This window comes from Poromitra crassiceps (genome assembly GCF_964638095.1).
Source record: "Poromitra crassiceps genome assembly, chromosome: 10".
Lineage (NCBI taxonomy): Eukaryota > Metazoa > Chordata > Actinopteri > Beryciformes > Melamphaidae > Poromitra > Poromitra crassiceps.
This window is the reverse complement of record NC_139631.1, coordinates 25,198,609-25,213,608: the sequence shown is the minus strand read 5'-3', so window position 1 is coordinate 25,213,608 and position 15,000 is coordinate 25,198,609. Positions and strand designations below refer to the sequence as shown.

General features: G+C 47.0%; 1 protein-coding gene across 1 annotated transcript in view; it reads right to left on the bottom strand.

The window, feature by feature from the left end:
• The window catches only part of adgrv1 (adhesion G protein-coupled receptor V1), a gene marked incomplete at its 5' end in the record, with an annotated part of 203,627 nt that overhangs the window by 83,935 nt on the left and 104,692 nt on the right, over positions 1-15,000 (bottom strand). The window contains 3 exons of the mRNA XM_083644330.1: positions 261-418; positions 7,072-7,250; positions 14,632-14,748. Of these exons, the coding sequence (XP_083500456.1) occupies positions 261-418; positions 7,072-7,250; positions 14,632-14,748 (454 nt within the window). The remainder of the gene's footprint in view (positions 1-260; positions 419-7,071; positions 7,251-14,631; positions 14,749-15,000) is intronic.

The window sequence follows — 15,000 nt, the reverse complement described above, 5'->3', positions numbered from 1 at the left end:
GAGAGAGAGAGAGAGAGAGAGACACACACACACACACACACACACACACAGAGAGAGAGAGAGAGAGAGAGAGCACACAGGAGGAGAGATAACAGTATTTAGAGAGAGTATATCTGTGTGTGCAAGACACGGTACATTGCGCCTCTTCACATACGTGTGTGTGTGTGCACTCTCAAAGTCATGCTTAATGTGTATACACGTATGCATTTGTGTGTATGTGCAGTTGTGCACATACTCATACTCTCATGGTTGGTGGATACCTGTGCTGTTGGTGCGCCCGCGGTAGACGTCATCGTAGGCCTTCCACTGCTGAGTCACCTGGTAGGCATGGATGAAGACCACCAGCACCGCAACCAGACAGATGAGAGGCACCAGCACGGCCGTGGTCAGCGCCGCATACACATTCGGGATAAAGCACCTAGAAGGGGATCGGACACAGATGTGGCTGGTTTATATAGGGCAGTCATACCCAAAGACTGGGTCGGGACCCACAGGTGGGTCGCAGGAGAATTTATTTGGGTCGGCTAATAAACTTGCAGAATTTCTTCAATAGTCTTTTATTTAAGATTAGTGTATTGTTTTACTGACGAGAGGAAAAAAACAAGAGCCTGTTAACTGTGCCAAAATGCACTTATTTTGTCTAATTTATAAAGTATATTTAACATGTGATGTGTGTATAATGTTTTCAATAATACGTGCATGAAGTTGTGATTTATCAAACGTATATCTCTTCGAAATAGCTGCTTTACCATGATATAAGGTGATGCGGAAATGGCAGTAAAAATGGTCAGGAACGTTCATTTCATTTATGCACAAATTTGCTCTTCTCAAGATTTATTAATGAAGGGTCGGTCATCCGGCGAGTCATGATGCAAACAGCCAGTTCCAGCACAGTTGAGCCCAATGGTATGCTCTGCAAAACAGCCACATATGACATGCCTTTATTGCTCTATATTTAGTTAAGACCTTGTTGCTGCAACTTCCACACACAGGATCCGGCAGGTGACGCCTCTGAGCCTGCCTAAGACTCTTTGGCATTCTTGCTCAACAGCCGCCGTCTGAGGCCTTTTCCAGCAAAACATGTGCTTAAATCTTCTGAACAACCAGGTCAGCCTGGAGCAACAGCGGGATCATATCTGAGCCTAACGATGCTTAAAACATAGTTTTCCGGTTCTTTTTCTATTTAAAGGATGAAAGGATGTAAGAACACACACAAAAAAAAACAAAGAACCAAATCTGCAGCTTAGAAAGGGAACCTTACATGTGGAGCGGTTATGGGAATTACATCTTACTGAGTGGTTCAGTATTTATAGGATCCTGTACAGCAGCCAAAAGAGAAACTTTCAAAGCTCTACCACTGGCTTGGGGACAAACTCAATGGGGGTTCATGCACAGACAAGTGTCTGTGTGTGTGTGTGTGTGTGTGTGTGTGTGTGTGTGTGTGTGTGTGTGTGTGTGTGTACTATCATAGACTGTATTATGGACGACGTAGCCACCATGACATCATCCATTGGTTTCTGGACTCCCAATTTGAAGCTTTGAGTCTTGGTTTTTTGGAGCCAGAAGTGACTATATTTGGACGCCTGCTATTGGCCCGTGATTGGCAAGCTGTGCGATCACTGGACAAGCGACCTGTCAATCACGCCCCAAAACATAGTCTGCATTATCGTCTATTTTACTCTATATGGACCATAATCTACAAAAAATGTACACTATACTGCGCTGAAGAAGACTTGAAACTAGCGATTGAGACCATCAACTCATTAGGAGAGTCTTTACTGAGGTAATAAATCAAGTGAGAAGTCAGGTCATTTTCCCATTCACTTCTATACAATCTGACTTCTTTTTGCAGCAATAGACTGTAGAAAGGGGTGAGTTATATAGAAATGCATGTTGTTATGAATGGTGAAATTAGCTATAGAGCCCCAAAACGTTTTAACGACATTTTAACAGAGGGGTGAATGGGGATTTACTCGCTTTTGGAGCTAGTCTCAAGTGGCCATTCAAGGAACTGCCATTTTTGGTACTTCTGCATTGGCCTCATTTTTCAGAACCAGAGGTTGGGCCTCGGTGTGTACAGTATATGCATGTGGGTGTGCCTCAGTGTAACAGCGCATTCTCACATAGCCCTGATGCAGGGCTGAGACTTCAGCCCAATACACACACACACACACACACACACACACACACACACACACACACACACACGCGCGCACACACACACACACACACACACACACACACACACAGACAGTGCCAAATTCCAGCAGCATGTCTGCCATTGTGTCTACACAAACAGATAGGCTGGGGGAAAGACAGTAGTGTGTTCTCAGTGAGGGGTATCCCCACCATGGCTGTGTGTTTAGCGTGCGTCAGCCATCCACTGTTAACCCTGTCCTATGCTATCACGCTTGGCTCAGCTCCTGTCTGGGGAACAGGAACTGATGGACGCGGTTCCGGCTGTTCGAGAGCCAGTGGAAGTTAGTGACAGCCTCGGTTCACAATCAATCTAAAAATAAAACAATGACAACAAGAAACATGCACAAAACATTTTAATGCTGACTTGACCTTTGTGAGCAGATAAGACAGATGACGCTTCTTACTTTTCTTGATTTTAGTTCTCATGATTTATCTTTTTTTACATGCATTATATTTATTTATTTCTCTGTCTGTTTTTGTATGTCTGCCTTACTTTAGTATCAAGCTATGACTCTTCAGTTGGTCTGTCTGTTTTTGTGTCTGCAGGCCCCTATCCCCCCCCCCCCCCCCCCCCCCCCCCACTATCTGTCTATCTCTCTGCCTCTTTCTTCCCAAACTGTAGTTCTTCTAGGAATTCTTTCCCATCTCGTGTTCAGTCTCATGTGTTTTCTCATCATTGGAAAAAAGAAAAAAAGAACAATAATGTTGGTCTCTGGGAAACTCGACATCCTCAGATAATCCGTTACGGCCAAACAACTCTGAAAATACTCATGTGATTTTGTCCTTTTCACAAGGCAGACTTGGCACACGGCATGGCGAGAGCAGGCTTCAGTATTCACAGAGAAATAATTGGGTCGATGTTAGCCATAACATAACATGAGGTATGCCAAATAAAGCATTGCATTATGCCGTCCCAGACTAGGAGAGGGTAAACACACAGTAACCTGCTGCTGTGGCCGTGTGAGGGGATCAGAAGCCTAGGTCTCACAAGAACGTCAAATCCCAAGGATCACTGGAGTAGGATCAGGAAAACACTACAGAGAGGCCTGTTTCACTGACTATTCACCTTATGTAGAAGAGACCGTCTGGCTTGAGAGACTAACAGGAAGTGTAAATACAATCGGAAGTTCCGATTGTATTTACACTTCCTGTGACTCATAAACCTAGTCTGACCCATAATGTGAGGCAAACTAGGTTTGACCAGGTGAGTCAGACTACTTTGAACAGGTAAAACAGCCGGCGTTTTGAACAGGAAGTCATGATACAATGGGTCAAGTGGGCGGAGCTGCATAAGGTGGATAGGAAAGGATGTGAGCAATGCCTCATGGGAGATTTTTCTGCTGGGATTGTCTCTGTCACACAAACAGCAGGTTAAGGTCCCGGTCGGCCAGGGTCTTCTTGGAGAAGGCACTCCTAATATGAATCTGATGATATGAATAAAATCTGGCTCAGGGAAGAGAGCACGCTTTCACAGTAACCTTAGCTTACATGATGTTCATTCCACAGGGTGATCGCACTACATCTGTGTTCTAAATGTAGAGTTCATCTACGGGCGAGGCGATAAACCAACCTATATACAAGAATAACTAGGTGTCAGGTTATATTGTCAAGTCTCTTGCGGGAAATGACTTGCACTACTTGTTTGTAAACATTGAGTTAGCATATATTATTTCGGGAACACACACGTGATCCATGAAACAATGTAACAGATAACTGTAACACATGCAGGCCATAGTGTCTGTTCTTGCTAAGTACCGTTTTTGCTAAATACAAGAACAACAGTTTTTGCAATTTGGATGCAGCCAGAGTTAGATCAGAATTAGTATGCTTCATGCATTAAAAGCGATGCGTCCATCTCATCTTAAGTATGCAAGCTCAGACCTACTGCTCAATTGTGCATATAGGTAATTAGTTTAATTAATTAATTAAATAGGGCCTAAAATAGGATTGTGTATTTAGATACAAGCAGCCAAGCAGGGGTTTTCAACCTTTTGTAACTTAAGGCCCCCCCCCCCCCCCAAAAAAAAAAACGCGGACCTGGCAACACTAGACACAACTCCCAAGTCAATGTGACAACAAAATTACAGACCGTTATTGAGAGGGCAAAAAGATTATAAAGTGACACACACACGCACACAAACACATACACACGCACCTATGCGGCTGGGCTTTCCTCCTCTGTAGGATTAGCCACGAGGCTGGCTAGCAGTGACTTAGGGACTTTCTCCTGCAGTGCCCAGTCTGAGACCCAGCTAGCTAGCGTGAGAACCTTGCATGGCCCAGACTGTCTGCAGCTCATTAAAGTACACACTTTATCAGATGTGGGAGACACGGTACCGGCACCACAGTCACGATAGAGGGAGTGACGGAAAAAAGAAAAAAACGTGAGAAAAATAAGGAAAGTTAATTTGTTATTCTATTGGAGAGCAGCCATTCTGCCCTTACCTAGGCATATCCTGATGAAGAAATGAAACAAAAGAGGTGACACTACAAGCAGTTATGTTTAAAATACTGTACTAACTACAGCCTGCGCTGGGACGCGTCATCAGTGATGTTAGCTGGGGCCGTGAGGTGTTTCGGGTCTGTCAACATCATACACCCTCGCCCAGTAGACCCAGCCGAGGCCGATTAAGACCCCGACCCGCGTCCCAGAAGCAGCCGCTCCCGGATCAGCCTTCCTATACTCTGTCTGCAGCGTTGCCCGCGGAAGGGTTGATCACGCCCAATCCGCTGCAATAGAGTTAGTGCTACACCGCAGTATTGAAAGACCCTTCGGTGCATGGAGGGTCTAAGGCCCTGTGGGTGACTCCGGGCCGGGCTCCTCCTTCGTCTCACCAGACCCTCCCGGGGAAAAGGCAATCAATCCTACCATGGGCAGAGAGGATGCCTCAAGAAGGCCTGTGCGCTGCACGTCACTACAACCAGTTAACACAATACCTAATACTGTATATGAAAAGACAGCAGGCCCCTGTGAGCCCCTCTGACGTAATGGCCGTTCTTGACACCTGTTTCTACGCATGCAAGGTGAAATGAGAACTGAGACAGCGCCTGAAAGCAAGAAAAAAACAAGAGAGAGAGAGAGAGAGGAGAGGAGAGGGAAGGGCTCCCTGATTCCCAATCCCTGAAGGATGAAGGTAAGCTTCCCAGGAAACTGAATACACCTCTGTGTCCTTGAAAGGTACATGTATACACTCAGTGTCTCACACAGACACACGCACACGCACACACACACACACACCAACCGGAAAGTACCCTGACACACTTGATCCCAACGAAAACAGGCACACCTAAGACCACTGGCTAAATTTAGATGTAGTTTATAATCAGCGTTTTTTACGTCGCCCTTCACACACATGCACGCACAGACGCACGTGTACACACACACACACACACACACACACACACACACACACACACACACACACACACACACACACACACACACACACACACACACACACACACACACACACACACACACACACACACACTCAAAAAAGACTCACAAGAAAAAGACACACTTTGCACAAAAAAGAAGAGGGGTTACTTTGACAATGAAAATTATACACACATACTAAAAATACAGCGACATAATGTAATAGGGTTCATTGTGCGAGATATTAAATTTACAAGGTGACCTCATCCCGATTCCTCAGTGGGCTAAGTTTCAGGTGTTCTATAAATAGGTTGCTTATTTTTAGCTCTCTCTCTCTCTCTCTCTCTCACACACACACACACACACACACACACACACACACACACACACACACACACACACACACACACACACACACACACACACACACACACACACACACACACACACACACACACACACACACACACACACACACACACACACACACACACAAAGCTTTATATGGGTTATTTCAGGTCTGCCCCCCTGCCTCTCTCCACACCCTGCCTTGTGAAAGCCTCTACCTGGAAGGTAAAGACTAGAGTTTCTTTGCAGGGAGACGATCATAGCACACACCGAAACCCATTCATTCATTCATTCATCCAGGCGGCCGGGCCATGACATCACTCGTCCTGGGCGTTTGCTGTTTACTCTCCTGTAGTCCCAAGTGGAATTTACTTCAGCCTAAAGGAGAAGCTGAAGTCATCGGGACTGACTGACACGGGTTTCAACTCACTGGAGAACACAGAGTCTTGTCAGCTCTATTCTAGACTATTACGTCTCCATCCATCCTTGGATGGAGTTTGGCTAGCTGTCTACTTTTGGCTGCTACACCTTAAGCCCAATTTATGCTTTGTCTGCCGACACTTTTGAAACGGTCGCCGACAGAGTCGACACTTTCAAGTGTCTGCGAGCAGTGTCTGCTACCTAGTGAAATGTCTAGTGTCGCTGACTACGTCATAGTATCGCGCAAGTCTGATTGGCTATATAGACGGCACGCGCTTGACTTCCTTGTTTTGGTTTTCGCTCGATTGAAATGAATGAACGTGTCCCCGCTATTTTTATCAGTCTGTCCTTGATGTATGACTTCGTGAAAATCACAAAGAACATCGTGACCAATTTCCCAGAGAGAGAGGATGTGAGTTGTGTGGTTGTGTGTCGTTTATATGCGGCTGCAGCCAAGTTACATCTTGCCTCCGAGGTGGTATCACTGTGCATTCCGTTCCCTCTCTTGCCTTGGCTGTCTCTGGACTATAGCGTTCGGCTGTCACGTGACCGTTGAACCGAGGCGAACCTTCACTGAAGTATAAATGCAACACCATGAGCGATACTTTCTAATAAGTATAAATTAAGCTTTAAGGAGGGCAGTATAGACCCCCTGCCCCATATTGTCAGTGGTGTGTGTGTGTGTGTGTGTGTGTCTGCGCGCGGGTGTGCGTGTGGGTTCCACTCACACATCTCCTTGCACCAATCCGTATACAGTGTGTATGCTCCATCCGAGGCCTCCCAGCAACACGATGACCAGCACAATGATGACCAGGGCAGGAAGTCCCCAGCCCAGCAGGAAGTAGAGCAGGTATCGGCGCTCCGTGTGCTCGTCGTTCATCACCAGCACCTGGCAGAAGTTCACCGCCTGGGGAAACAGGTTGAGAGGAGGACTTTAGGTACTGCAAAGAGAAAAATACGCCGAGACGAGTTATATAATTCATGGACTAACTAACATAACTTATTTAAAGCATGAAGCATCCAAATCCGATGCACAAGCGACAGCGTGCTCATCGTTTGTCTGTATGCACGCACACACGCACACTTCATATCACACCCTCAATAGCTGTGTTTGCTTTGTAATCTAGCAGGCTTTGATCATCTCCTCCATCTGATGCACTTTAGTCCTGCATTGTTACAGAAGCAGCTTGTCTGAGCACCTGTTGGGCGACACACACTGAAAATAGCACATCTTTCCAATCCACCTCTGAGCATAGGGTGGGGATATTTACTGTGCAAGCACTGAAGCCTGAACACCTTCACTTAACAACAGGTTGACTATAAGCCTGAACTCAACAACAGGTTGACTATAACAACACATTCTTACTTGGAGCAGCAGCCTGGGAGTGGAGAGTTGGGAGAACGGGAGCTCCCACATACACACTCACACACCTGGGAGGTGGCAAGCGTACAGTAACTAGCGTCTTCACTCTTCAGCTGATGTATCGGAGCAGAGCGAATGTGAATTTGTTTAACTTTGAAGACCACATGAAGCGGGTCTCAGAGAGGGTCGATGACGTATCAGACTGAAAACAGATTTTGCCTGAGATGAAAGAGGGTTAATAGGCGGGCTGTAGCATGTCGATGATTTGATTCGACAATTGGAGTTGGCGTTGGTCCAATCCTGGCGTGTTCTGCTCCCAAATCGAGCGTGTTCTGGTGCTACGCGAGAGGGATCCGGGGAGCACCGGGCAGCCGGCTGCTTCCGTGGACACGCCGAGGGATGAGTGCTGCCTGCCGGCTTGGAGCGTCGACTAACCACGGTAAATACAACATTCCTGGAATGCAAGTTTAACGAACCAGTTACATGTCCTTTGCATTCTACATCAAATGAAGACAGTGGACACTTAGTAGTACTGTGATGTAACTAATGACAGGAGGTTCATACATTCTAACCTCCACCAAGAACTACTGCTCTCTCCATCACTCACTCTCAGCATACCTATTGTATAACCACTCACACAACACCCACCCACCCACACCCACGCACAGACGCACACACGCCGCGCGCACACACACACACACACACACACACACACACACACACACACACACACACACACACACACACACACAGACACACACGTGCGCGCGCACGCACGTACGCACACAGTGTAGCTACTCTCTGTTGTGTAACAGCTTGACTGCACTGCACTGGGACAATAGCATAGCGTCAGTGAGATTCAGGAAGTGCCTTTGCTTGGCTGTGAGCGGGCTGGAGCTGTCAAGATAAATGGATTATGGATGTGGTCGTGCTGAGCTGTTCCCTCCGCAGTCTCTGCCTGCCTGCCTGCCTGCCTGCCTGCCTGCCTGCCTGCCTGCCTGCCTGCCTGGCTGACCATACTGTGGTCCAAGAATAAAGTACTGGCAGGTGCTCCCGGGCTAAATGGCTGGAGGACAGGCCAATATGCAGGCTGACCAAGCAAAGCGGCAACCTCCGAGGCTGAAAAATTAAGCAATGCGGAAGTGCCAAAAACGGCAAACTCGAATGGCCACTTGAGACTGGCTCCAAAAGCAAGTCAATCCCCATAGACCCCCATGTTAAAATGCCCAAATTTACAGCAGAAATAAAGATGTTTACACCCCTACACCCTACAAAAACTATTTCGGTCTCTCTATAGCTAATTTCCTGTACAGGGGTCACAGTCATCCATTGAGTCATCCATTTAAATGTTATTAAAGTTTAAAGTTATGCATAATTAAGGGGAAGGTCACTTGACAGGTGACAGGTGGATAGCCGCTAGCGTCACCTCCTCCCTAGCTCCAGAAACCCCAAGATGGCGAAGGTCAAAACGCCAAACTCAAGGCTTCAGAACAGGTGGGTGACGTCAAGGTGTCTACGTCCATGTTTTTATACAGTCTATGTGGCTGACTGGCTTTGCTCACTGACTGATTGTTTTTATACAGTCTATGTGGCTGACTGGCTTTGCTCACTGACTGATTGTTTTTATACAGTCTATGTGGCTGACTGGCTTTGCTCACTGACTGCCTTTCTGTCTCTTTCTCTGCCTTCTTGTCTCACTGATTGTGATTTGGATGAAAGCATCGCCGGTGTTGCCTAGCTACCAGCTGTAGGCCTGTGGGCCATTTATCTAACTATGCACAAACGCATTGGTCTACAGGAGTATAGCATTGGCAGGTATTGCCTGACTAAACAGCTGTAGAACTGGCAACCTGGCCGGCTGTTTGTCTGGCTAACTAGCACAATGAAACAGGGTCGAAATCCATAGTAGACCAGGGCGAAGGCTGTGGCAGGTGTTGCTCGGTAGAGCTGATGTGTTACAATACTGTGCAGTCCCTGGGTAAGCTGAGGGTGGCCAGCCTCTGCAGTCTGCAGTCCACACAAAGCTGCTCAGCAGTGATTAAGTCTGTTTTTCTGGCCTTGTTTCAGCGGTATTCCCCTGATCAACAAATGGACATGCACATCCGCACATCCACCCTCTGAGTGATACACACACACACACACACACACACACACACACACACACACACACACACCACAGCTATTGACAAAAGTTTTCTTGATGGTCTGAGATCGGTTGCTGGCGCCCGCTCATATCGGCCACTTAGCTGAAAGCAGCTACCTGATACGGGGAGAAGTGAGTGTTGAGACATCTGCGAGGTCGATACTAAAACGTCAATGAAGACAGAAGGGTTTCAGTGTGACACACGTCAATGAAGACAGGAGAGTCAACGATATGTTCAGCGTATGGCTGCTGACAGGGACAGAGACATGAAGACAGGAGAGTCAGTGATATGTTCAGTGTATGGCTGCTGACAGGGACAGAGACATGATGACAGGGACAGAGACATGACAGGGACAGAGGCATGACAGGGACAGAGACATGACAGGGACAGAGACATGACAGGGACAGAGACATGACAGGGACAGAGGCATGACAGGGACAGAGGCATGACAGGGACGGAGGCATGACAGGGACGGAGGCATGACAGGGACAGAGACATGACAGGGACAGAGGCATGACAGGGACAGAGACATGACAGGGACAGAGGCATGACAGGGACAGAGACATGACAGGGACAGAGACATGATAGGGACGGAGGCATGACAGGGACAGAGACATGACAGGGACAGAGGCATGACAGGGACAGAGACATGACAGGGACAGAGACATGACAGGGACAGAGGCATGACAGGGACAGAGACATGACAGGGACAGAGGCATGACAGGGACAGAGACATGACAGGGACAGAGACATGACAGGGACGGAGGCATGACAGGGACAGAGACATGAAGACAGGAGAGTCAGCGATATGTTCAGCGTATGGCTGCTGACAGGGACAGAGACATGACAGGGACAGAGGCATACCAGGGACAGAGGCATGACAGGGACAGAGACATGACAGAGACATGACAGGGACAGAGGCATGCCAGGGACAGAGGCATGACAGGGACAGAGACATGACAGAGACATGGCAGGGACAGAGGCATGACAGAGACATGGCAGGGACAGAGGCATGCCAGGGACAGAGACATGCCAGGGACAGAGGCATGACAGGGACAGAGACATGACAGGGACAGAGACATGACAGAGACATGGCAGGGACAGAGGCATGCCAGGGACAGAGACATGACAGGGACAGAGGCATGACAGGGACAGAGACATGACAGGGACAGAGACATGACAGGGACAGAGACATGACAGGGACAGAGACATGACAGGGACAGAGGCATGACAGCGACAGAGACATGACAGGGACAGAGGCATGACAGGGACAGAGGCATGACAGGGACGGAGACATGACAGGGACAGAGACATGACAGGGACAGAGACATGACAGGGACAGAGGCATGCCAGGGACAGAGGCATGACAGGGACAGAGGCATGACAGGGACAGAGGCATGACAGGGACAGAGGCATGACAGGGACAGAGACATGACAGGGACAGAGGCATGACAGGGACAGAGGCATGACAGGGACAGAGGCATGGCAGGGACAGAGGCATGACAGGGACAGAGGCATGACAGGGACAGAGACATGACAGGGACAGAGGCATGACAGGGACAGAGACATGACAGGGACAGAGACATGACAGAGACATGACAGGGACAGAGGCATGACAGGGACAGAGACATGACAGAGACATGACAGGGACAGAGGCATGGCAGGGACAGAGACATGACAGGGACAGAGGCATGACAGGGACAGAGGCATGACAGGGACAGAGGCATGACAGGGACAGAGGCATGACAGGGACAGATACATGACAGAGACATGACAGGGACAGAGGCATGACAGGGACAGAGGCATGACAGGGACAGAGACATGACAGGGACAGAGACATGACAGAGACATGACAGGGACAGAGGCATGACAGGGACAGAGACATGACAGGGACAGAGACATGACAGGGACAGAGACATGACAGGGAGAGAGGCATGACAGGGACAGAGACATGACAGGGACAGAGACATGACCAAAGATACAGTTTAGTCGTGGTATGAAAGAGCAATTTGAGAAATAGTAAAGGTGAATGAGTGCGAGTGAGTGAATAAAAGAAAGAACAACTTGTAAAGGGGGAGAAAAGGAGAAGGGAGAAAGAACAGAGTGTGAGAAAGATGTAATACCCCATGTCCTAATAGTACGCTATAAATGCACTCCAAATATCCCCAGTCTATTTTTTTTATCCAAACGTTTTTTGCTGAGTTCTGAATTCTTTCCAGTGTGAATCATCATAGTTTACCTTTTCCTCCACCACATCAAATCAGCTCAACCACTACCATGTGTGTCCAAAGCAGCTCCTACATGAAAACATGTTTCATCTCTCTGCCAATCCTCTTCCTCCCAATTCTAACACTTCCTTAATAGCCACATGAAAAGCCTTTGGCCTTGAGCCTGTATCCCTGCTTTAACATATCTGAGAGGTCATCTGGAAAATATTCCCATGTGAAAAAATAAACCATACGTTTACAGCACAGCTAGCTCCTTATATGACACTATCCATTAGCTTATTCAAAGTGCTAACCTTATAATACTTAATGAAAGCCATAATAACGTATGTGCCAGGAGAGATTATGTCCATGACATAAACAACCATTAGGTTTTCCTCCAAACATCACACATTGTAAAAGATTGAGGGGTGAAGGAAACAAGGCAGTAGAGGAAGAGGAGGAAACAGGAGGGAGACGAGGGGGTTCATTTGGGGCCGAGGTCTCCTTGTGTGTGACACATTATAGGTTAGACTCCATGTTTTTACATGTTTCCATTTTACATGGACATTTTACATAGACATTTTACATGGACACTAACCCACGGACACTATCCTACCCCATATCCCCCACTACCCCCCCCATTATGGTGACAATGGATAATCATAATAAAACATAAAATATATATACACTCACATTCACCAATAATGAGACACTAATAAAGTAAAAGTCTCAATCTCATTTAAACATCAGGGGAGAACACTGTTATGTTTGAGGAAGACACACATTTTCACGAGTGTTTCATTTATTCAACTCATAATATGGGATGTGGCTTCAGTGACAGAGAGAAATCTAATCAGTACATTCATTTACAATGATGATTTTCTTTCTTTCTTTAATTAATTAATTAACTAAGGGCGGGAAATAGGACCTGGCTGGAGGAGGAGGATCAGCTCTAGATGAGCTGATGGTGTGCTCGCTGCCCTGGTTCACCACATTCCTGGCTCCTTCAGCAGGTCACAAGTCATCTATACACTGCCTTACTGCCTTTTGCTGGATTTACACTGCCAGCTGAAAACATCACTCTTCTTTCCTTCCAATCTGATGTTTTCATAGCTTAACATGGACAGATGACGATCAAGCCCATTCTTTTGATGGGTAAGCACTGCAGCATCTGTGATGTCAAGCAGATTTGCGCTGCCAAGTAAATTGAGCCTAAGTTTCTTCTCGTCTCTGACTCCATACCTGTGTGTGTGTGTGTGTGCGTGCGTGTGTGTGTGTGTGTGTGTGTGTGTGTGTGCGTGCATGCGTGCGTTTTTGCATGTCAGCTGCAAGCCTGGGCTTGGCCTACGTGACTCTGTTCCTCAGCAGTTATGTCACAAAAGAGGGAGTTAAAAAGAAAGGGAGGGCTGAGGGTCAGATGAGGGGGGGGCGAGGGGTGAGGCTTTACTAAGAGGTACCAGTCTCGGGTCAAAGGTCACGTCACAGAGCGCTCTGGCACCTCCATCTCCTCCTCTAATGAAAACCTGGCTAAGCCCACATGGTCTGGGGCTGACGTTTCACTACTTATTCTTACATAAAACACACACTTTACGTAAGGGACGAAAAGCAGAATGGTGACCCTGTTTATGCCAAGTCATGAGGAAACAAGGAGATTTTACTTATATAGGTGCCCTTCGCTGAGAATGATCACATTTGACAGGAGAGAACAGTTATCTGCTTAGTGAAAATCCAGCTACCGACAGAATCTGATCCCTCTGACGCCATTCCAGAAACACCCCTGTAATTAATTGCTGGAAAATGAGCAGTGTAAAACCAAAAAAAAAAAGAGAAGATGTGACCATATGAAGGCATATCATTGCATATAGAACACATCATCTGCTGTACGTTACTGTATATGGTTGACTTACGGACTCTCTAGTGTTACCGTTTCTCACTGTGGCCCATTGTCTGGCAGAAGGCCTAGTGAATAGACTTCATTGTTGCGGCTTGTAGACGGGACAGCCACGGCCCAGTCATGGCCACATGAATAGTCCTATACAGTACATGCATATAGCCTATATGAAACAGGCTCTGACTCATCTCTTTATCCAGGTGACTGGGCAGGAATACAGTGATAACACACATCTATGCTTCAGCACGGCTTAAGATTACAAGCTGCTTATACGAGCAATTGAAAAAAGATCATCTGTCACAGACAGTCTAGCTCAGGGATACTCGACTTGCTTTGCCGGGGACCACTTTTGTAAAATGACAGGAGGCCAGGGGGCCAGTTAGCCTAATAAACACAGATTAATATATTTTTATCAGCCAGTTTAGTTTTTACAATTTTGTGCACTCATGATAGTTATTTAGGTTAATTTAAGTTAGTTAAGTACATAAGTGCCTGGGTGGCGAGCAGATGGCGGTATTTGACAATATTCGGAAGTTTATTCGGGATGGTTGTGATGTTTCTGTGTCCAAATATATACTGTAGGTTTATTGTTATAACAAGCTGGCCACCAACGCATTTCAGTTGCCATCTTGAGCATGTGTCCTGTCCAGTGTTCCCTGCTGCTAGCTTCACCTGCTTTTTACCTGTATGAGCATCCAGGAGAACTGGCTGAGGTGGAAGTAGTGAGAGAAGAGCCCCAAAGCAGCACAGCTGTCCTCCAAAAACATTCGGCCGCGGTAAGTCGACACCAGGAAACAGAGCTGTGAAAAATAACAACAACACAAATATACAGTGTTTATGGAGAATTTAGGAGGTAATTCACAGCATAATTACCATTGTACAGTGTACAAGCAATCCTTTCACCCTTTGCCGAGCATGCACTACAATTATGTACACATAATTTGTTTGTTCAGAGTACATGGTGACACTTTGTACGCACATTACTGTTGTTGGCACACCCTCACCCTCACCCCTAGCCCTCACAGACACACACAAACACGCACGCACGCACA